The 23,717-nt window shown below is 40.0% G+C and overlaps 1 protein-coding gene across 1 annotated transcript in view; it reads left to right on the top strand.

The window, feature by feature from the left end:
- Positions 1-3,331: 3,331 nt before the first annotated feature.
- The window catches only part of RUNX1 (RUNX family transcription factor 1), a 263,811-nt gene continuing 243,425 nt past the window's right edge, over positions 3,332-23,717 (top strand). Inside the window, exons 1-2 of the mRNA XM_042461118.1 lie at positions 3,332-3,428; positions 3,622-3,740. Coding sequence (XP_042317052.1) covers positions 3,683-3,740 — 58 coding nt within the window. The 5' untranslated portion in view covers positions 3,332-3,428; positions 3,622-3,682. The remainder of the gene's footprint in view (positions 3,429-3,621; positions 3,741-23,717) is intronic.

Raw genomic sequence — 23,717 nt, 5'->3', positions numbered from 1 at the left:
CTAAGCAGAGTCCCACAAGCTAGTGAAACTGAACTAATGGTAGAAACAAGCAATTTCTCCAAATGTTCTAGTAACATACAATGAAAGCTTATGATAATTGTTTTAGAAAGATCTTTCCAAGGATAGGAAAGGAGATAAATGAAGAGTCAAGCAATACTTGATTACAAGAGCTCTTAAAGGCAGTTCTCATGTGTGAGGGCAAACCAGCAACTATTATTGGTGCTGGAGCTCTTTGATGGTTGCTTCCTTCTCAGACAATGGGGACAAAGAGTTGAACTGACTTCCCCTCCTTGACAAAGGGAAAAGTGACTTCAACAGGTAGGAAGGAAGTCAAAGGGCCTAATTACATAACACAAAGGCAGGTCAGAGGGGAAATACTATCATATCAAGTGACTACTTCACGCCCATTGGGGAGGTGGATTTGTAGTTTAGGGAGGAACAGTTAGAATTCTCACCAAAGTACAAATCCAAGGACTCCATAGGATATAGGAATGGTGTTTAAAGTAGACTCATAGTGCTATACCTAATGGCCAAAGCAGATGACCTGGAAGATTGGGCTACTTTAGGTGGCCTCAAAGCAGCTTCCGGCCTCTTCCAGGGCATGTGTCATCTAAATGCCATGCCCCTGAAGTGCCAATCGCACCAGAACTGCAGCAACTGGATGGCCTGCTCCCAAAGTGGGCCACCACTGCAATCTCAAATGAACCACTGGCAGGAGCAAATTAAATCCACTCATTTTGCCAGCTGCTTCGGGCTGCCTTAGATGGCCTCAAATCAGATTCTGGCCACTTTGAGAGCATGTGTCATCTAAATGCCATGCCCCTGAAGTGGTCATAAGCTGCTCTATGTGGCCCATCTGTTTCAGGCCTAAAAGTCTGAAGTGTGTTCTTCAATTGAAACTGTCATTTATTTTCATTTATTTGGCAGGCAGAAGCAGAAACTAAGTTTGACAGAAAACTATTCCATGGGGTCACCATAAATTGACAGTAGGTTTGAAAACACACACACACATTCATGCACACACAAAACTTTCATTAGTCTGGGCCAAGATGGCCAAGATCAGGCACATCCAGCAGACTCCAGAATATTCTATATTTTCTCTGTATATCTTACTCAATGGATGGTAGGCAAAGAATGAAGAAACGTTCTACCTAATGTTTAATCTAAATCTTTTAGCCTGTGCAATTAGATTGTGTATTATTCGGTTCTTATACTATAAAGCAGATAATTCTCCACATTTTTTCTAGTACAGTTCTTTTTTAAATTGTCACCTTGTACCCTTCTTCAACATTCATTTCTATATAGATTATAACGTATATGTTTAGTTAATAACTCAGGCCCGATACAGACAGGCCCCAATACACACTCCCTTCTCCCCTCTCACATGATGAGGGCGTCCTCGCTGCGTGGCGCCGAACATAGTGATGACATCACTGCTGTGTGGCCTCCAGATGGAGCCGCACAGCAGCGACGTGCTCATGCCGCCGCCAGCTGTTTGCGACGGCGCAAAAAGGAGCCGCTTTTTAGCGATTTTTTTTTTTTTTTTTGCATAGCTGCAGCGCGGCTACACAGCAAAGAGAGGCGGCTCTCAGCTACCTCTTCCTGGCACTCTGTACCACACCTGGTCTCTTTCTTACTTCGTCCTCTTAGCAACTTTGTGAGGTAGACCAGGTTGAGAGAGAGTGACTGATTTAAGGTCACTTGGTGAATTCCATGGAATATTTGTTGCTGTTGTGTGCCTTCAGGTTGTTTCTGACTTATGGTGACCCTGAGGTGATGCCATCATAGGGTTTTCTGGTGATGAGTGGTGAGACTCACCCAAGGTCACCCAATGAGTTTCCAATGCAAACTAGGGAATCTAACCCTGGCCTCCAGTACAACATTCAAACCACTAGAGACATCTCTCCCGTGTTAGCTTAAAAGATCCTACCTATGTAATATACTGAATTACTCCTATTTAAACAGTGTTTTGGTCCTACTGAAACGGTGAGAATTTGTCAAATGTTTTTAAAAATATGTCCATCTCTGAGAGTGTAAGTATAACACAACAGGTCTGAAGAAAATCTAGTGTTCACATTGAATTAGTGAAAGGATACTGTTCAATAAACATAGAAGTGACTAAGGAAGCTGAAATGTTTGTTTATATTACAGTGTTACCCCGGGTTACGAAAATAATTCGTTCCGCCGCCGCTTTCGTAACCCGAAAGGCTTTCGCAAGCCGAAACCCCATAGGCGCTAATGGGGAAAAGCCGCGATTTGGTGCGAAAAAGCGCCGAAAAGCACCAAAATTTCTTTCGTAACCCGAAATAACCTTCGTAACCCGGAACAGTTTTTTTCAATTGGATTTTTTCGTAACCCGGAAATTTCGTAAGGCGGCGCATTCGTATCCCGGGGTAACACTGTACTCTGAAAACAGAGAAAATCACCACTTTATTCTTAAAGGGTGTATTTCTTTCTTTCTTTCTTGTTTATAATTGGGACTTAAACCACATGTGAATCATCCCCTTATTAAAGAATGATTGATATTTTGACATTCAAAATATCAATTTCTTTTATTACTGCCTTATGCCTGGTAACATCAGAACAAGAAAAATAAGCCCAGTTTGGGAAGTTCACCACACACAAAGAAGTTCTGTCCCTAAGCACCTTTTGTGAGAGCAAAATTATGATAAAAAGATCATAAGTAATATCAACAAACATTTAGATAGCACCTTCATTTAGAGCTTCACGCAGTTTATGCTGATCTTTGGCTGATTTATTAGATTGCTTATTATTTCATACTTGTCTTTAAAAGTTACAGTTGAGTCAGTCCCTCTTAGCCTCTTTTGATTATGAACTGTCTTTAGAAAGTAAAAAAAGCGCTGATCCCCACCTGCTGAACTTTTTTGAAAAGTGACTCCCAAGTTAAATGATGCCATGGACATCCTCTTTCAGCAACAGACTAATGTCAGGGTTTGAATTACTATTGAATAAGCAGCAATGAAATATCTATGAAAATAATCAGGAGTTCCAGAAACCACAAGCAACGTTGTCCTTAATCAGCAAAGACCGTTTGTAAAATAAGGGCTGTGAGTGAGTCAGTCAGTCTCTCTCTTCCTTTCTCTCTGCATACTCTTTCATTGCTGAATCTAAGGGAGGGCAGGTGGTGAGGGAAGTACATTGCTCAGAATGTTTTGTGTCTGTTGGGTTTTTTCAAAGTCAGCATCACTGAAATCATGTGATTGTCAAGAACCAATCGAGACAGGCTGTGGAAAGGGGAACAGTTAAATTTGTAATATTGGTTGTGTGAAACACTTCTTTGGGCCTCATAAACAACCACAGAACCACAAGTTGGGTACAGAGGCAGTCACACAAGAGCAGGTCCGGGATATTGGTCAGCAGGCAGGGCGAATCATTTTGACTGCAAACCACAACAGTTTCGTAGAGTGGTAAGCATCATGAAACCACAAGTGATCCGCTATTTCTCTCTCTCTTTCCAAAAAGGTTTCAGTGTTTGTGTGAGAGAAAAATAGAAGCTTATTTACAAATTTATTTTGCTCAGCAGACACAAACATCCAAAGTCCAATGGCAGCAAGGAGGTTTGTTATAATGACCATTCTTAATTTTGTTTTACTTCTCAAGGTGAAAGAAAACACCTATCACCCCCTTTTAAAAGAGAGAATAAGGTTTTCAGGAAGAAAGCATGGCTTCAGAGAGCATGTTTGACTCATTCCCTTCTTACCAGCAGTGCTTTGTGAGAGGTAAGTGCCACTCAAACTTTTAAATAAACTTTTGAGTCATCCATGTTCAGGAAAATGTTTGTACTTTTTCAATGAGTTCTTAACAGCATTTGTTTTTCTGTAATTATTTGCTCAGATTCTAACAAAAATCTGAAATGTTAATAGATTTCCACTTTTTTCCTAATGAGCTACTGTGCTGAGGATTTGTTTCAGTTGTCCAAATCACCAGCTCATAATCCTGAGTGTTCTGCTTTATAAACATAACTGTCATCAGTCTTGTAAATTGCAGGCAACAGCCAAGGAACAAACCACTAAAAAAGTCTAAAGTTGTGCTGGCAGAGTCTATGTTTTGATACTTCAGTCACTTAAATACCAAACAGCATCCACTGTGCATGCATCAGAGACTTAATAAAGGGAAGAGCAGTCTTGAGTGTCTAGCCAATGGCATCTTCTGTTGCCTGTTTATCTATCAGTCTAGATCATGGAAGAAATTAAAACTGCAATTATTACATGCATAGGTTGTGCTTGTTATGTGCCATCAAGTGGACTTTTGGTGACTTCATGAATGAGACGCCTTCAAGAAGGTCATCAACAACTCTTTTCAGTCTTGTAAACTCAGGGCTATGGCTTCCTTGATTGAGTCAATCTGTCTGTAAAGATCTTCCTCTTTCCAACAATTTATTGTGTGTTTTTTTTCCAAAGAGCCATGTCATATCTCATGAACTGTCCAAAGTACAGTAGCTTTAGTTTCAAAAACCAAAGAGGTGAAGGGAATGAAGCCAAAGAGATGCATTTCTTGTTTTGTGCTCTGAAAACCATGTCATTCTCTGTGATTAGTGGTAACATCCTGTAGACACATTTGGAAGAATAAAGCAGTCCAGGGAAGAGATAGAATAAAGCCACCTTTAGAACTGAGTCTTACTCAAAGATTACCCAAAATTACAATCTGTCTCTGCCATTTTCAAACAGGTTGTTTGACCTTGAGAAATTCTTAGTAAATACATCAGCTTGTTTTAAGAAATCTTCTGGTGGTTGAGGAAGTGTAATCTTTGCTTAATATGAAATGTTATGCTTTCTCCTGGAAAAACATTCAAAGTACAGAAAGAGGACCTTGTTGATCTAATGTATAATAAATACAACATTGTGAAGTGAGCTCATTATCATTTTTATGCCAGTGCTGATCAAGAGGGAAAGGAAGGCAGAAATCTTTTCAATCTCTTCCACTGCTCACCTCAGGACCTCAGTGAGTCAGTCATTATTTGTATTAATAAGCATGCTAAAGAATGTGGAAGGGTCACAAACTGCTCTGTCACAACAAGCCACATGGCTACTTCTCTCCTTCGTAGATTGGAAACAGGGATGAATGCATAGGAGAAGAATGCTATAAAACCTTTCTTTTATGCTGCAACTCTAAAGCCTTTCTGCTACATTTTATTGGCATTGGAAGATAGAGTTTAGCTGAATTGAGTCACTAGAAGTTGTATGAGTCACACACTTTTTGGGGAGGGCATCTTTTTTGTAACAAAGCTAAGGAGTATGAAACTGCTAAATCTTCCCCCACTCATTTCCTTTGGGTTGCTAACAAGCAAAGGAAGCAATATTACTAGAATAACAAGGGTCTTCCTGGATGTAGTTGGCTTTAGTTTTGTTCTCTTGTTTTTATTTATTTATTTATTTATTTTTTGTTGCCCATCCAAATGTTTATTTGCTCTTTGTCTACAGGACAGGAAGGTTTTATTGAGGAAATTTTATTCATTTGGAAAGTAATAAAGAGCGAACTCTGTAGTGCTCTACTTGACACCGTAGTGTACATAGGCAGCCTGTTCATGAACTCTGACAGGAAGAGGGCTGTAAACAAGGGGGTGCATTTCAGCAGATATTGAAGCAGGCATAAATGGAGGCATAAATTGTTTCTTCTATGAGATGAAGTATAATGCCAGAGCTTTGAAAAATATATTTTCAAACTACAGCTCCCAGAAACCCCACAATCATACTACTGGATTCTGGGATCTGCCTATCTTAAAAATAAAGTTTTCCAAGTATTCTCTGTAGTATTTCCTCTGCATTTTTGTTATAATAAACCAAATCAAGCCTACTGTATATTTCAATATTTTTGTTTGTCTACCTATTGAATTTATATACTGCTTTTCTCCCCAAATGGGGTGGAAGGTGGCTTGCAATAGTTTTTTGTGGGCTTTTCAGGCTATGTGGCCATGTTCTATAAAAGTTTATTCCTGACGTTTCACCAGCATCTGTGGCTTGCAATAATTTTTTAAAACTTTAGAAAAACTATGATAGAGAATGCATTAAAATGTGATAAATTCCAAGGGGATAGCTAGAATTCTGTGTCAGGGTCTTGGAGATGTTGGGCTGCATGTCCGCCATATGCATTTCATCCAGTAGACCTTCATCCAAGTGGATGATGGTGCTTCTAGAATGTGTGTGAAAACATCCTTTCCTGCTCACTTTCATTTGCTCATGTTTACTCATCCTGCAGTGTCTGTTCACCATGAGCTTCTTGTTTCTCTTCTGTCCTCTCCAAGTCCTTGTTCTAGGCATGTGCTTTACCTAATAAATATGCTGAATGCTTTTTGTTAGCTCCTCTGAAATTGAATACAAATGATTCTGTGACAGCTGCAAAATCAAACTTTGGTTCCAGCCGATGTGAATAGCTTGGACTGAGTAGCAGCCAAGTTGGTTGCTGAATCACCTTTCAAATGAGCATAATCAAATGCATAGCAATCACCTGTCAATTAGAACTAGAGAATTCTAATCATACAAAGGGACATGAGACGAATCAAAATTGGCTGTTTGTCAAGATAAACAGATGACAATTTATCCCAAAACTCAGATCTCACTGTAGTTCATCAGGAAAGATTTTGTCCTTTCCCAAAGACAACATAATTTATTTCAATCCCCAATTTTTTTAGTGATAGCTTGCAGTTTAGAAAGACATGGTGGATAAATACGCACCTGACAGATACTGGGCATAGGGGCATAACATTTAAAAGGTAACTATCAAAAGTGGGGAATGAAGCAATGGATTGGGAAATTATATGCCCTAATGTTAAAAAAAGTATTATGAAAAGTTTACAAATTTATTAGACAGAAATAGCAATAAGGTAGTATCATCTTCATATGGTGGTGAGCATATATCCCCATACATCAAGTAGCTAAAAACATGTAGAAAATTATCACCACATGAATCAGACTGGGCTAGTACCTTTATATAAACTCTACAAGCTTTTTGGTTTCCAGAAATATTTTTTTCCCCTTTTAACAAAAGAAAACATAACGGAAGCTCAAACCTAGAAGGATGAAGTGGTACTATCCATTTTACCCTATCTGTATTTAAATCCACTTTCTGTTGCATGTGCTAAAAGGCCTTTTCAGCTTACAGTTATAGTACTACAGTTCTAATCTGAATGCCATCTTCACATTCTATGAAATCCTGGGATTTTCAAGGCATTTGGGGAGGGGCATTTTGATTTCTGCACTAATGAGCTCGTGGCTCATCAAACTACAAATCCCAGGATTTGATAGGAAGCAGCCATGGCAGTTAAAGTGGAGTCACAGCACTATAATTGTGTAGTGTGAAAGGATCCCAGGTCTTAATTTTAGACCTGGGAATATTTTTATTAGTGTAAGTCTGAATCGAAAATGTAATTGTCGAGGATATTTTCAGCAGACTGTGAATTTTCTAATTATTACTTTCACTAATAAATAAGAGTTTAAATATGAGAGACTTGATTTATCGCAAAGTTTCTCTTTGTGTATGTCTGCTTCCTCCTTTTAGTGTACCTCAAACAGTCTCAAAAGACTTGACTTGACAAATTCCTAGGCTTTGGCGCAAGAAAAATAATCATTTCCTTGGTCAAATTGTTCTCACCCACATTTCTCAGTAGTGTTTATACAGGCCAGTCATTTGAAATGTCCAAAATCGTTCGGTTATTTTTCCCGCCAAAATTTATTACACTTTGTTTCTTAACTGAAATTATGGCCTAAAGGGTGGAAAAAACAAGTTGTTTTTTGCCTAGGTTTTACATTATCAATCCATGCAGCCCCCTCAGACGGAAATCCACAATTCTTTCTCAGTGTGATACTTTGTGAAAATTTGGATGAAGAAAGAGAGGTGGGGGAAGTAAATGCTGGTTCCACCCTGGTGAAAACTGACAGGATCACAAAGCTTGTCATGTTAAATGAGTGTGGTACACCACAAAGGATATGACCCATTCTCTATCACACCACACCAGGTCTCCTTTTATGCTACTAGGTAAAGAAACAAACATTCATCCATGATTCTTGCTCAGTGCAATACTCTGCGTAAATGTGGATGAAAAAAGAAAGATGGGAGAAGCAAACATTGATCCCATCATCAGTGGAAACTGACAGGATCACAAAGCTTGTCATGTTAATTGAAAGTGGTACACCACAAAAGATATATGACCATTTCTCTACCACACTGTACCAGGTGCTCCCTTATGCCACCAGGGCTGCATCTGCACAGCAGAAATAATCTGGGTTGACACCACTTTAACTGCTATGGCTCAATACTGGTACCACAACTAACTATAATTCCCAGAATTCCATAGTATTCAGCCATGGCAGTTAAAGTGGTGTCAAACCAGATTATTTCTGCCATGCGGATGCAGCTAAGGTAAAGAAACAAACATTTTTCTGAACCTTGGAGGCTACCCTATAAATTATAGGATTAAACTAAAGCCCTATAAATGTTCCACCTTTTATTTGGTGTATCTTTTTGGTAATGTAACAGCTATTCCAATAGCTTATAACTCATTTCAGGGCCTTAAATATGGAAAAATACATAAAATAGAATCCAGTCTCTAACAGGAGACTTCCCTGAATATCACAAATTCATCTGTTATAATTATGACTAGTTATGCTTATTTTGTTTTCTAACTGTTTTTCATTGACAAGTGTCTGGCAATTATAGAAACATACCTGAATAATTAGAAAGCTACACCCACTCTGATACATTTTACTGATTCTGTGCAAGATAGAGTTTTATAGGCCCGGTACATATGCGCCCTTTGCGACGCCCTCATCATGTGCTAGGATTGTCTGGGGGTGGAGTGCCCACAAGCCCCACAACCCTAGCATGTGACAAGGACGTAACAATGGTGGCGCCCTGTATACACGCACTGTCATTGATATATAAGCGCTGTGTGGCATCCGCACAGCATCCACATGGTGCTGCATGGCACTTACATAACCAGTGCACCAATGGCGCACTCGTTATGCCGCCGTTGCCGCCGCTGCAGCTTTAGAAGAACCCGCCTTTCACTGTTCTTTTTCTGCGAGCGGGAAGCCATGTGGTTTGGCAGCTGCGTCTTCCCTCATAGTTGCAAACCACATATCAAAGTAATCCAGTACATGCCTACACATATTGAGGGTCATGAGGCTTACACAGCATTAATGTTTCAGCTCCTTTCTGTTTTGAACAGTTGAACAGCCACATTAAAGAGATACAGATCATGGACCGGTGAAAACTACGCACTTCTAAATCCCCTGGCTTACTTCTGTCTCATTCATAGGACTTTAAAATTAATTGTCACTTAGATTTCACCCAAGTTATCTATGGCCAGCTGTGCACCCAAAAGGAATGATTCTGCTTATGTTGATTCAGGGCATGGTTTGTACCACCCCTGCAGACCAGTATGATCTGCAGTTTCTATTATCCCCAATCAGCACAGCCAATGCTGAAGGAAAATGAAAGTCACAGTCAAACTACAGCTGAATAGGCACACCTATCCTATCCCTAGCCTTGTAGATACACGAAGCAGCAACTGTGTTGAAGCTAAGCAAGTCTGTGCCTCCAATGAAGCTTAAAAAGAATCCCTTGGAGGTTGTAGAAATTTAAAGTAATGTTTCTAAGTTCCAGTGTTCACAATAGGAAGACTGAAAGGAACTCTACATACAACATCTAGAGGTCTGTGGAAGAAAAATAGGACATCCATTTGAATAATCACATCAACTATTTTTGTACAATTATCTTTGACTGCATCCCTTTGCTACCTTGAATCCCATTGCTGTCTTGAATCTTATTTTGGAAGAAAGATGGGATATAGATCCAATAAATAAATCTTTTGCTTCATCAGAGTAATATTATGCAATATCTCACTAGTTGTTCTCATACTAAATTTTGTTTCTTTATCCCAGATAGTGAGATAGTGGTACACTATTGCACTTAAGAAGCAAAAGATTTGTTTATTTGTTTGTTTTTTGGATCTGTATCTCATATTTCTTCCAAAATGGAATTCAAGACAGCAATGGGATTCAGCCTTCCTATCTACTGTTTTGTACATTCAGGAATATGTGCCTTTGTGATTCAGCTCCCAAGTTATGGAGCACACAAAGTCTTTAAGAATCCAGCCTAACTTGACAATAAGTAACAAGGCTATCCGCAATATGTCTGAGTGAAAAAGCAGAGAGAACAGACATGCACAGGAAGTGGACTGTTGTAATTTCCTTCTTTCACACATTCTGCCTCATTTGGTGTAATACAACTATGTATGTATGTGAGCCTGTGTTTTAATAAAGGACCACATAGAATCATAGAATTGTAGAGTTGGAAGAGACCACATGGGCCATCCACTCCAACCCCCTGTCATGCAGGAAATTTCAGTCAAAGCATACCCGACAGATAGCAATCCAACCCCTGCTTAAAGACCTCTAAGGAAGGAGACTCCACTACACTCCAAGGAAGTGTGTTCCACGGTCAAACAGCTCTTACTGTCAGGAAGTTCCTCCTAATGTTGAGGTGGAATCTCTTTTCCTGTTGCTTGCATCCATTGTTCCGGGTCCTGTTCTCTGGAGCAGCAGAAAACAAGCTTGTTCCCTCCTCAATATGACATTCCTTCAAATATTTAAACAGGGCTAAAATATCACCTCTTAACGTTCTCTTCTCCAGACTAAACTCCCGCAGCTCCCTAAGGCATTCCTCATAGGGGACGATTTCCAGATCCTCCACCATTTTAGTCGCCCTCCTTTGGACATGCTCCAGTTTTTCAATGTCCTTTTTGAATTGCAGTGCCCAGAACTTGGCACAGTATTCCAGGTGGGACCTGACCAAAGCAGAATAGGAGTGGGACTATTACTTCCCTTGATCTAGACACTATACTTCTATTGATGCAGCCTAAAATTACATTAGCCTTTTTAGTTGCCTCATCACACTTTTGACTCATGTTCAACATGTGATCTACTTGGACTCCTAGATCCTTTTCACATGTAGTCTCCTTAAGCCGTGTGTCCTCTATCCTATATCTATGCATTTCATTTTTCTGCCCTAAGTCCAGTACCTTACAATTTTCTGTGTTGAATATCATTTTGTTAGCTTTGGCCCAGCTTTCCAGTTTATTCAGGACATTTTGAATTTTGAGGTGTTAGCTACTCCTCCTAATTTTGTGTCATCTGCAAATTTGATAAGTATGCCCCTAATTCTGTCATCCAAGTCATTGATAAAGATATTGAATAGCACTGGGCCCAGGACAGAACTCTGTGGCACCCTGCTGGTCACTTCTCTCCAGGATGAAAAGGAACCATTATTGAGCACCCTTTGGGTTCAGCCAGTCAGCCAATTACAAATCCATGTAACAGTGGTTACAGCCCAAAGGATACATTGTATTGTGGAGCAGAGGGCAAAATGTAGATGTGAAACTAAAAATAAGAGGAAACAGAAGGTCTGCAGGAAAAGGAAGAGGCTGCCAGCAGCATACAAAATTCAGACTTGCTAAATTTGATTATGTAATTAAAATTTTGATACACATATAATCAAGTGCATTTACCTATCGCTTGACAGAAGCTGTAATCCCATACAAATATATATGGGAGTGTCAGCCATACTGTGGGACTTCCTTTCACATATACATCCAAAAGTTGGGACCAGCTGAATTCTATGCAAGACTCAAATATAGAAACCCATTGACTTCCCAACAAACAATTACTTTCTTGTTTAGTGTCAACAAGATTCAGTTTATTGCCCACAGGTCTCAGCAATGGCAAGCTGAAGTCACAAATAGATCACAATGGCGATCCAGGAGGGGGGAGGGTTTGGCCCTCCAGATGGCTGGGGCTACAGCTTCCACAATGCAGGCTGCAGCTTGTGGGAGTTGTAGGCTAAAACATTTGTAGAGCCTTAGGTTTCCCATCCCTGCTCTAAAGATTTTGTGTCAGATTTTGTCCCCTTTTGGAAGGCAGGGGAGAATTTCTATACATTAAGATAGGGAAATATGTATAAAGTGAGTACAATATTTTAAAAAATAACATTTTTTCCCAGTTTAGGGGCGAATAACAACTTTCCACAATCTGTCCATACCTACTTCTCTTCCACATCTCTCAAATTCAGTTGCTTTCCATTTCCTTTATCCTCTTTATACCCTTTGTGTTCATTCCTACTTTCATCCTGCTATCACATCTCAAATCTTTCAACCTCTGTTCCTCCTCATTTCTTGATCACTGACTGACCTTAGCCTCTTCCTCACTTTCCTAACCTTTAAAACCACCCACAACTCATGTGCAACTTTCTTTCTCTCTTGCCTTCCTCCACAATAGTGAGTAGGAAGGCCTAGACAAAAACAATGCCCCAAAGATTCAAGATATTGTCAATGCTGCATTAACTTTTTTATTATATACCCACAAGATGTTTTGTAATAATAATAATAATAATAATAATAATAATAATAATAATAAACCATCATCCCCTGCTAGCAATGGTGAGTATAGTATAAAACATCTGGAAAGCATTATGGTGGGTCCTGATTTAAAGGACCCCCCTGGAATAGGGAATAGATATCAAAGTAGAATCAATGCCTAAGAGCATATACAGAAAAAGAGAGAGAGTATAACAAAAGAGGCCAAATGAATTTGAAGAACACACCTAAAAGACACAGTAGAATGCTCATATATTTCTAAAATATCTTGTTGACATTAAACAAGAAAGTAATTGTTTGTTGGAAAGTCAATGGGTTTCTATATTTGAGTTGAGTTGAAGCACCCAACCTTGTAATAAAAAAGAGAAATATTCTGTTAAAGTGAGAACTATAGGGCTCTACAGATTGGCAGGAATCTGCCCCTTTCTGCCCCGGATCAGTGCTGTGGCAACCACACGCAGTGGCACCGATCCAGCCTCTATAGAGCACAAAAAGGAGCTGGAAGAACCAGCTCCTTTTTGTGTCCTGGAAGGCGTGCCACAGCCACCGCCATGAGGCTTGATGCCACCCCTTCGGCACAGCGCTATTTGGGTGCTGTGCCAAAGTGATGTCATCATGGGATGTGCCATCTGAATGGTTGCAAGCCAAGATGGCACCCGGGCAGCATGGTGAGGGCTTTGAGTATGGGGACGCCCTCACCCCCGCCCACAGGCTGGTGCTTTTCACTGGTCTGTAAAGGGCCTATGATATTTAGGCTACAATTCCTTTGGGTGGTACAAGACTTTTTTATTGCCTGAAGTAAAATAGAAAAAGTTATCCCATGCAGAGCAGCTGATAGGATTGGAATGAACCAGTATTCTCTACCATACCAGAGGCAGCAAGCTGGTTTAGGGAAGCTAAGATGAGTTCTGTAGCTTACATTTCTTTCCTCCAACAAACAACTGGAGAGTTTGCAAGGAACATGTGGGATGCTGATACTATTGCTTCTCAGCATCTGTTGTCTGAGATCATCACCTCACCCTGCTAATGATAGGATCAATCCTGTCATTCCTACACATTAATTCCTGCATATGTGATTCACTCAATAACTTCTCTGAGTATGCAGAGACTAGCCCACTCAGAGGGACATTTGTCTCCAGAATATTTAGTCAGCACTGGAGTGACATGTTCTCCAATTTCCCTAGGGGCTCATTATAGAGAGGCCTTCCAAATATCCTTCTAGATAATGGCTGATCAAGTTGACTTATTACCCACAGTGAACATCTTTAAAGTGTCTTAATCTACACTTGTTCAGACTCTAGTCTTGGCACCTTTGAAACATAAAGACTGGGGGGGAAAAACCCTGTCCTCTTGCTGAGGGTGCTCCCAAAAGCAATATTGACAGATGGCAGTTCAGTCTTTCAAAACCCACAGTGCCAGTTGTGCTACTTTTCTGTACTTCCTAAATTTAGAAAGTTTGGACCAAAAATGTTACATGATGCTATAGCAGAAAACAGAAATGAAGAAAGTAAATTTTGCTAAAGGAATGCATTACCTCTTTCCCTTCTTTAGAAAAAAAGCGAAAAAACTGATGTCCTCTGATCCCATTACAAGATGCACTTCCAGAACCTGGCGCAAGCTGAGAATTACAAGGGAAATAATTCAACACATCTGAGGTCCTTTCACACAACACAGTTTTAGCACCATGATTCCCCTTTAACTGCATTGTCTGCAACCTATGGAATCCTGGGATTTGCTGGCTGAGATACTAGAGTTTGCTGGCTGGGAATTCTAAATACCCCTCCTAAAGTGAAGATTTTATTGTTTATTTGTATCCTACTCTTTATCATGGGATTTTAGGGCAGTCTACAGATAAAACAATAAATGGGGTTTTAAAAAAATAAAAAAGCTAGATTAGAACAATAAATAATTAAAACAGATCAAAAACATAAAACATGGCAGCAACAAGCTAGAAGAGAGTAAAAGGCTGCAACAATTAAAACCATGTGTGTATGTGTAAAATAAATTAAGCCCCATAGAATTTAATAATAATAATAAAAAAAAACCTTGTGTCTTGGAATTCCCTAGGATGTTGTCATGGCAGCTAAAGTGCTATACTGTACTGTGTGAAAGGTCCCATGGAAGGCACCAGATTTGAAGAAGACTGCATCAGAGCTTGGAAGAGGCAATTGTAGAGCATAGCTCCCAGATTCATGTGGCCAGTATCTTAAGGATCCTGAGACCTATAGCCCAAAGCACAAAAATGAAGGTCACTTTGTTGATCAATAAAACAAAATAAAATAAAAAATAAGAGCTCCCCTAGACATTGTTTTAGTCCAAAAACATTCTGGAGCATAATATAACAGAAAACATTATACTACAACTGGCTGTCCATGTGACATGTCTTTCAGACATTACTATGCCATGTGAACAAGGACTGACTCACATTAGTTCCCATGCTGGTGCTGATACATTATGAATTTTCTCAGGATTAGCATCTCAGTGATCTTATCACTTTGCTCATCAAATCTGGAGCTGTTCTTTTGAATTGTGATGTTAGGTCACCATTTACTACTTTTGTTTTGAACCATTTAAAAACTTTCTTTGATAAGTGTTCTTCCTCTGTTTTCCAACACACCAGACAGCCCCTACATAATGTAAAATTTCATACATCTGTCTGACATTGCTTTATTGATACAGTATCTGGAAATGTAAAACACTTGAAAGTATCATTGCCAACCCTCTGTGACAGGATTGGGCAAAAACAGCAGACATGGCAGCCAATCCCCCCTGTGACAGACTACACCACCTGATTTTTGATACCACACTTGCCAGACATTACAACCAGGAATACCTCTGATTGCAACTTTTCTGTTCTTCTGTTCTACTTTGAGCCAGGAAAGTGGCAGGGAGTCAGTGAGAGTATTTAGCTGGGGTGGCCTTTCACACTACACAATTACAGCATTTTTCATTCCACTTTACCTGCCATGATTCCATCCTAGGGAATCCTGGGCTTGCAGTTTAGGGAGGGGCATTTAGCCAGAGAGCTCTGGTTTTCACCAAAATACAAACCCAAGTCCATAGGATGAAGGCAGTCGATAGGATGCAGCCATCGTAGTCAAAGTGGAATACTGAACTATAATTGTGTAGTGTGAAAGGTCCCACATCTTTCATTCCTGAAGGACATTATGTCATTGTTTTGTTTGGGGTAATTTTTGCCCCCACAAAATGGAATGGTGGTGCCAGGAGGTTGAGAGAGGCTTGGAGACCATAAAGAAGGGATTGGGCCATAGTAGCCCATGGACCACACCTTCCCTACTTCTGATCTATGATGTAGAGAAGGTATGTCATCCTCACTTTGGAACAGTTAGAATGGACCATAGAAAGTTAATGGCCCATCCAAGAACATACAGGAAGTTTGCAATAGAGCAAGGGCCTAATCGCGACCCTTTGACAACCTAGCCAATGAATTATTCTTCTGTGTCCTATATTTTTGTCTCTAATGATAATTTAACAGACATCTTTGCCACAAGGCATGGCAGAGGTCCTAGGCAAGGCCATAGTTTATGATGCTAAATATTTGAAATGTAACAAAGGGCTACTCAGAAGAACATGCACAGTAGCTTGTGGAATGAAATCGAGTGAGCAAAACTCATAAAAGGCTTGGCATACTTGGGGGGAAAGAAGGAGGATTATACAATGTCTGATTTAGACAGCCTTCCCTCTGTTCTGTGATGTTCCCTTTTCCATTTTAAAGGCCTGGATAACTCTGAAAGACCCATCACAGGAATTACTGGAAAGAAGGGGGTGAAATATCAGGAAAAAACAATGTGCAGTTTGGTAAAGCTGAGAAGCAATTCCGACAAGGCATAAAAACCAATGTCTGGGTTTTGAAATAGTGGTGCACTTTCTTCCTGCATTTGGCAAGGATTATTAATTCATAATTCTTCACTCTGCCCCTCAATACTGTCAGTGGAAGAAAGCCTGAAACAGTGTGTCTTGGATTTATATCCTGCCAAAAGAGATGAGGGTATAGTTCAGTGACAGAAAATATATTTTACCAGCACAAGGTCCTCTCTTGCCTGAAACCCCAAGCATCTTTCTGGTTAAAGAAATCTGGAGCTATGAGATTCTAGAAAGCTGCTCTCTGCTAGGCTAAAACAGAATATGGGGGGAGGATACTATAACTCCCAGAAGCCCAGCTGGGAAATACTGGGAGATGTAGCCCACAAAAAAAATTCCATGCTGTAGCAAAAAGAATGTTGACACTGTTGTGAGACTTCATATCATTTTTTGACTTATGGTTACCCGAAAGAGAACCTATCACAGGGTTTTCTTGGCATGATTTGTTCATTGTGAGGTTAGTCATTGCCTCCCTCTAAGGCCGAGAGAGTGTGATTTGCCCATGGTCATCTGGCTTCCATGGCTGAGCAGGGTTTCAGTCCCTATAACATGGAGTCCTTGTCCAATACTCAAGCCACTGTACCACAGTGGGTCTTGATAAAAGAAAACTCATGGTAATAATAATAATAATAATAGTTTATTTATATTTTCCCGCCTCTCCCAGATGGACCGAGACGGGATTACAGTCTACTGAAATACATACACAAATACATAAAATACATATAAAAACACATCCGTAAAATTAATAACAATTAATCATTAAAAAAGATCCCCGTTCTTAATGGAACCATCAATTACAAAACAAATGAAAGACATTTTAGAGAGAAAGAAGTATTTGCAGAATTTTATGGCTAGTAATTACCTTCAGGGCATCTTTCTTCTTTTTTTCACAGCTGGGCTCCAACAGCAGAAACGGCCTTGGGTCTCTTGTTGACAGCAAGATGGAATCTAAATTAAACAAATATAATAAATTAATGAATGAAATAGAAATAGAAATAACTCTGGGTAGATAAAGGAGAAGGAAGTGGTGAAACATATTTTCCAGATACAATTGGTAGGCATGGAAAGTACTAATCTCTGCTCCCCCACCCTGACTTTTCTGCGCTCGGAATACTTCAATAGATGTGAGTTGGGGAGTACATTAATATTAGGAAGTGCAAGGCACTTCATTTGAAAAGTTATGAAAGGGTTTCAAATCATTGGTTGCTTAATGTGTTATCCTCATCAGTCACCATATTTTTACTAGAAGGTAGAGAAAGAGTTACCAACAAGATTTATGTTCTAGGGGCTCCAATAATTGACCACCTTTGAGCCTCTGCACCTTAACTTGCCAAGTGAGGGGAATTTATTTGACACTCTGCCTCAGGCAGCAAAATGTCTTGAGCTAGCCCTCTGTTTACTGAGGTGACATATTGTTCCACCCATACATTGTTTTGAAGATAAAAAATGCATATCGCTATTTTGTAGTTGCTTGTAATTACATAGCTCAGTCATCTTAAAGCCAAATTTGCATTTGACATGGACATTATTATCTGCCAACCAATCAAGTCATTTCTCCAATAAGAATTTGTACTTTGTGGTGACTGGGAGATAAATATGGTGGGCACAATGTTTTAAAACAGCAAATAACAGGATGTGGAGGAATTTATGGGGGAAGCCTGCAAACTGTCCCCTTACACATCTGTTAATACAGCAATAGAGTGAATATGAAATCTCCAACTGAACAAGAAAAAAAGGGAACACACTTGAGCCAATATGGATCTTACTTCTGAAACCATGTGCAACATGTGTCCTGCATTTTCTTGATAGCATGTGGCCTTTCCTTCTTTTATCACTGCTGTAATTCAGTTTCACAAGCTTCCATTCATTATGCATTCTATTTACTGATGAACACTGTGCTTAGATCATGGATCACAAATGAAAAGTACAGGAAAAACACGGCACAGAAAAAATAATCAGCATGATGCAGTAGTCTACGTATTAGTCTAGGGAAACCGGGTTCGAATTCTCACTCTGCCACTGGGTGACAATGGACAAGTCACACTCTCACAACCTTAAAGGAAGGCAATGGCAAACCTCATCCAAATAATAAAATCCATCCAAATAAACTAGGTCATCATAAATCAGAGTCAACTTGAAGGTACATGACAACAAGAAAACCCCCCAGACTAAATCTTTTTGACATCAGTTTTAGATCTTGAGCTTTTGAAAAAGTAAGGGTTTGACTCAGAGGATAGAAAACACCCTATACTAGAGATAGAGAATGAGCAATTGTAACAATTATCTTCCTGCCATGAAGCCATTTGGGACTTACACTCCATGCAAAATTCTCCTGTAGTATTTTTGTACAGAGAATGGTAGTTTCTGAAAAGGAGCAGTATTTTTATGCAGAAAATAATGCTGCTTCCTATGCAGAAAATAATGTTGCTAGGGACTTATTCTGTACAAAATTCATGTGGGGGTTTGATGTGCATAAAACATTTTAATGCAGGTAAAAACTATACACACACACACACACACACACACACACACAAATTATTTTGTGAAAAAAATATTATACTATACAAAACAACTTTGTGAGAATTTTGCATAGAATAAATTGCCTACGATAACATTTCTTTGTACAGCAAACAACATTGCTTTTCTGTGCAGAAAATGCTGTTTCTCTCTCTCTCTCTCTCTCTCTCTCTCTCTCACACACACACACACACACACACAACCTATGTGCAAATTTTGCACAGAATAATTCCTGAACTATGAAGATTTTTGTTAGGCCAGGATTCTTTTCACCAGGGTTTCCCGACACTTGAGAAACATGTTTTTTGACCATTCTAATAATATATATATTTTAATATTCTTTCCATTCCTAGCCAACACAGGCTGTCTATAATGTGCCCATGTTCACTTTGGATGGCCATCTAATGGAAACCTCCATCATTCTCTGCTGCATATTGTTTGAGAACCTTCAAAATCTCATTTACCAGCATTCCTGCCCCTGATGTGCTCAGGGATTTGTAGTTGGAACTGAAGCTAATAATTAAAATATGACATGCCAATATAAATGTTTCCAGTTTAATGACTATATTGCTGCAGTATATTCTAATGTAACTGGCTAGATCATTATTACAGCAAAACAGGGTGTATATTTCATTTGGACGTTAGAGCTAAAAATAATAGCTCCACATTAGACCTGATGTCTGTTAAGGCAGAACACACTTGCAGTTGCTGCACATGACAAGTTATTCTTTATTTTTTGTTTTTGGTTACCACTCTAGTATAAGAGCAAAACTGTGCAAAACTTGGCAGTTTTGTTTCACAGAAATCAATGACAGGCTTGTTTGGGATCTTGGTAGGGATATAGGGATGTAGGGATATAAATCCCACCAATCTGAGAACACTTTGAGTTCTACATTCTGCTAATCATAGATTTCAGAGTAATGTTGATTTATTTTCCCAGTTTTTCTCCAAAGCCAGAACACTTCTTTCATTTCCACAAATATTAACAAGAGCGTCTCTGATGCAGATATATGAAAAAGATTTGTGTCATGGCAAATGGTTTCAAATTTTTTGTGAACCCTGCTTGTAAAAAACAAGCACCTTGACATTTCGGTCCTTTGATGGTAGCAGAATGTAAAAACATGTTGTCCACTTGACCTTTTAATTTGTTCCTTTATGGTCTTTAAAGGAGAAAAGAGTCCACCTGTTACAATAACTTTAAAGCAATACAGCACACCCACTCCATATGTGTGTGCGCCATACACGGCTTTCACTTTATGCGGAAGCCACGCAGAAATACATTGAATGGTGTGTGCGCTCATGAATGGATCCCCACATAAGGCAAGGCTCCACTGTAATACCACATGATGCAACAGATGCAAATGTTATCCCAGTGACAAATCTATTGCACTTTTATGTAGAAACCTTAGTGTTATGACTTACTTTCTTTTATTATTAAATGTGAATTTTATGTGTTTATTGTATTTCATGTTGTCCTGCTTCATGTATCTCATGGTAAAAATAGTCTTCTCTCTTTAATAAATTACATTATTGATTGATTACATATTTGAAAACTTTATCACCCACCTATCTTTCTTGGTCCCATTTTTAGATCAAATTTATGGTTCTCATCAGTGACATGCCAGCAACATGTGGTACTGTGAGATGCTCATCAGTGTGTGTGTGTTTTAGAAATTGGACAGCCTAATTTTTGACATTATCAACCAGTAATGTGGTGTGAAGTGAATTTTCATTAATGAGATGCAACATTGGGATAGGTGTGCAGGCAACTCACACCCCTGGATCGGCCAGAAAAGGAGCAGCCCATTCAGGGCCATGATAGCAACTAGCTTTGGGACAGCAGTGTCTGCTCACTGCAGCCTGCTGCCGATCAGGGGCCGACTGGATCTGGAGTGGCCAAGGACCACTCCAAGACACCAGTCTGCTTGAGCCCTTGGTTTCACTTAACAGTAAAGGTTCAGTTTACAAAACTGTTGTAAAACTGTAAGTTGGGTGTGCTGTAACCAACAGTAGCATTACCCTAATTTTAAAAATTGCTTATTTTCTGTTACATTAGTTCAATTGCTTCTGCATTGTACCATTCTTTTCCAGAAGGTCAATCAAGCCCCAGAAGCAGCTCTTCAGAGGAGTATAGGAGACAAGTAGATAGGAAAAATCCACAAAAAGAGGATGTCCCAAATGCATGAGGTGTGCATCCTGCTAAGGTGCAAGACCTTTTTGGAACAGAGTCCAATACTAGTTAAAGGAAAGGTTTCAGAAGCTGCATTCTAGTGGTGGACAAAGCAAGCTATATGGAGCAGAACCAAGGACAGAATAGGGAGTTTACTACACACAGCTTTTAAACCATGATTACACCTGGAAAAAAGTTGTTTTGGTGGTACTTATTGCATTCCATCACCTCCAATCTATAGCTGCTGCATCCCCTGACCATGTTTAGGGCTTTCCTTTTCATTCATGGGAAAATTTGTCAATGAGCTCTCAATAGTGCAAGACAGCAGATGTGAAATGTCACTCCCAGAGCAGTTGTGATATTGCCAGTCACATGGTGTCAGTGTCCTTTACCCTCCCCCTGTCCCTCTCCCCATTATTATTATTATTATTATTATTATTATTATTATTATCCTATATTTATGAAGCACTGTAAATTTACACAGCGCTGTACATACAATCTTTTTAATTAGACGGTTCCCTGCCCTCGGGCTTACAATCTAAAAAGACATGACACAGAAGGAGAAGGGAGTGGTGGAGGGTTACCTTCCTCCCCCATTTCTTTTCCTTCTTTCTCTATTTTTTTTTTTCTTTACTGGGATCACTTTAGTAGGGATCCAGAACTGAATTAAAAAATGTGAGAATGGGGCTTGTATGGTAAAGCCCTGGTAGGTCAAAGGAAAATGAGTGGAAATAGATGTAAGTTTTACTAGCAGGGATATATTTCTGCAAAGCATACAAAACACTAATCAAGAGCAAGCTCCAAGACAGCAGTTTCTGCCTGCAAAGTTCATATTATTTTTGTTCAGAAAATTTAAAAGAGAGCTTATCTTTGATTGGAGATAACAGTGGAAGAAGCTTAGAAAGCACCTAGGACTCTTGCAGCCTTCAGACAGAAGTTTCCCATCATTGCCCTAAGGTAAAGCCATCATTAGATACAAACCAATGTAGTCCTTAACTGGTATATGTTTATATCTCAGGCACTCTCACGGAATGCTAAATTTATCCTTTTGCATTTTCATTTTCTCTCCTTTTTTCTTTTGATTATCCATCCCTCAGCATGTCTAGCTTCCATAAATTGTTGTTGTTGTTGTTGTTGTGTACCTTCACGTAAACACCACCATATGGAAATACTATCATATATGCCAATTAAGCTATTCTCTTCATGCATACTTTTCCCTTCTTGGACATATGCAAAAGATTCCAGACTTACTTCCGAAATCTGGATTTAAAATGAATCAGACAATGGGAAAGACATTTATCTGAGACACTGCTTTCAGTTAGAGTAGATAATACTGAGGCCCCATTCCCACTCGCCCATTTGCCCTGGATAGAATTGGGCAGATCTGGGTCCCCCCATATCAAATCTGCTTGAAAAGAAGTGCCCACTACCCTTTACCTCGAGCGGGGCAATTTGCCCCTCTGAAGTTCACATTTGTAGTAACACTTTAAAATGGAGCCTCCTTTGTTGTCAATCAAATTCACTTCCGCTTTTGTCAAAGGTGACATATCCTACAGCCATTGGCCAACAGAATGGGTGCTTTCCCCCTCCCCCTTTTTTTAAAAAAAATCTGGCAGCAGTGTGCACATATCCTGTCAACTTGTCAAATTTAAAAACCTCCAGGTGTGTGTGTGTGTGTGTTGTGTGTATTTGGGTCATTACAGATGATGGCAACCCTAAAATGACCCCATCCTGGGGTTTTCTTGGCAAGATTGGTTCCGAGGAAATTTGCCATTGCCTTTCTCCTGAGGCTGAGAGAGTGTGACTCCCCCAAAGTCATGGGTTTCCGCAGCTCTCTTTGGAACCTCTTCCCTTCCCTTCCAGCCCAAAGCATTTGCATAATCTGTCACAATAACAACAACAACAACAACAAATGTCGCTTGCAGGGGAGGCCACCTGAATGCCATCTCTGCATCCTCTTTCGTTGCTTTCCCTCCGATTGCCACCCCAAAATGCCATCTATCCTTCCCTGTCATGGCCAGCCAAGATCAGCTCTCGGAGGATGAGGAGGAGGATGAGCCTCCTCCAGAGCAAGAGCTGATTGAGGCTACACCAGGTGGCAATCCTGCTCTGCCAGGTCCCAGCTGTACTCTCCCTGCCCCTGAGGAGGAGGCCCAACCAGGTCCTAGTGCTAGAGAGGGGCCTCCTATGGTGCAACAGCCTAGTGGTGACTCTGGGGAGGAAGCTTGCCTGGAGGTGCCTACGTTCCAAGAGAGAAGGGCTGAGAGTGCTTGCAGGTGCAGATCCAAGAGGATTGCAGAGAGGCAATTAGCCAACCAGCCTCAGGTGGCATGGGGAGAGTTTCCCTTACTTAAACTATTGAGAGACCTTTACTGTTGGTCAGAGTTTATTGCATGATCACTTGGTGTGATTGCTGCTAGCACTGGCTTTTTGTACTTTGATTCCTTGTTGCTTTGACCTTGGACTGGACCCTTGTTATCTTCTGGCTGCTTTGACCTTGGACTGTTTTGACCACTCTGTCTCCCAGTATCCTGACTTTGGCTTGGCTTTTGGATTGCTTTGACTTCTGGTATCCTGACCTTGGCTTGACTTCTTGGACTGCTCTCATGCTTACTCCTTGCAAGGTCTGTGTTTTGCTTCCACTTGTCAGGCTAAGCCACTCTTATCAGCGTGTCTGTGAGTGCTGGCTGCAGTCCTGGACATTCCCTCCTCTTTGAATCTCCTTGCTCTGCCTCTGATTGCTACCCCAAAATGCCATCT

Source organism: Sceloporus undulatus, chromosome 3 (genome assembly GCF_019175285.1).
Source record: "Sceloporus undulatus isolate JIND9_A2432 ecotype Alabama chromosome 3, SceUnd_v1.1, whole genome shotgun sequence".
NCBI classification, from domain to species: domain Eukaryota; kingdom Metazoa; phylum Chordata; class Lepidosauria; order Squamata; family Phrynosomatidae; genus Sceloporus; species Sceloporus undulatus.
The sequence above is the reverse complement of the archived record's forward strand: the minus strand, read 5'-3'. Positions and strand labels throughout refer to the sequence as shown.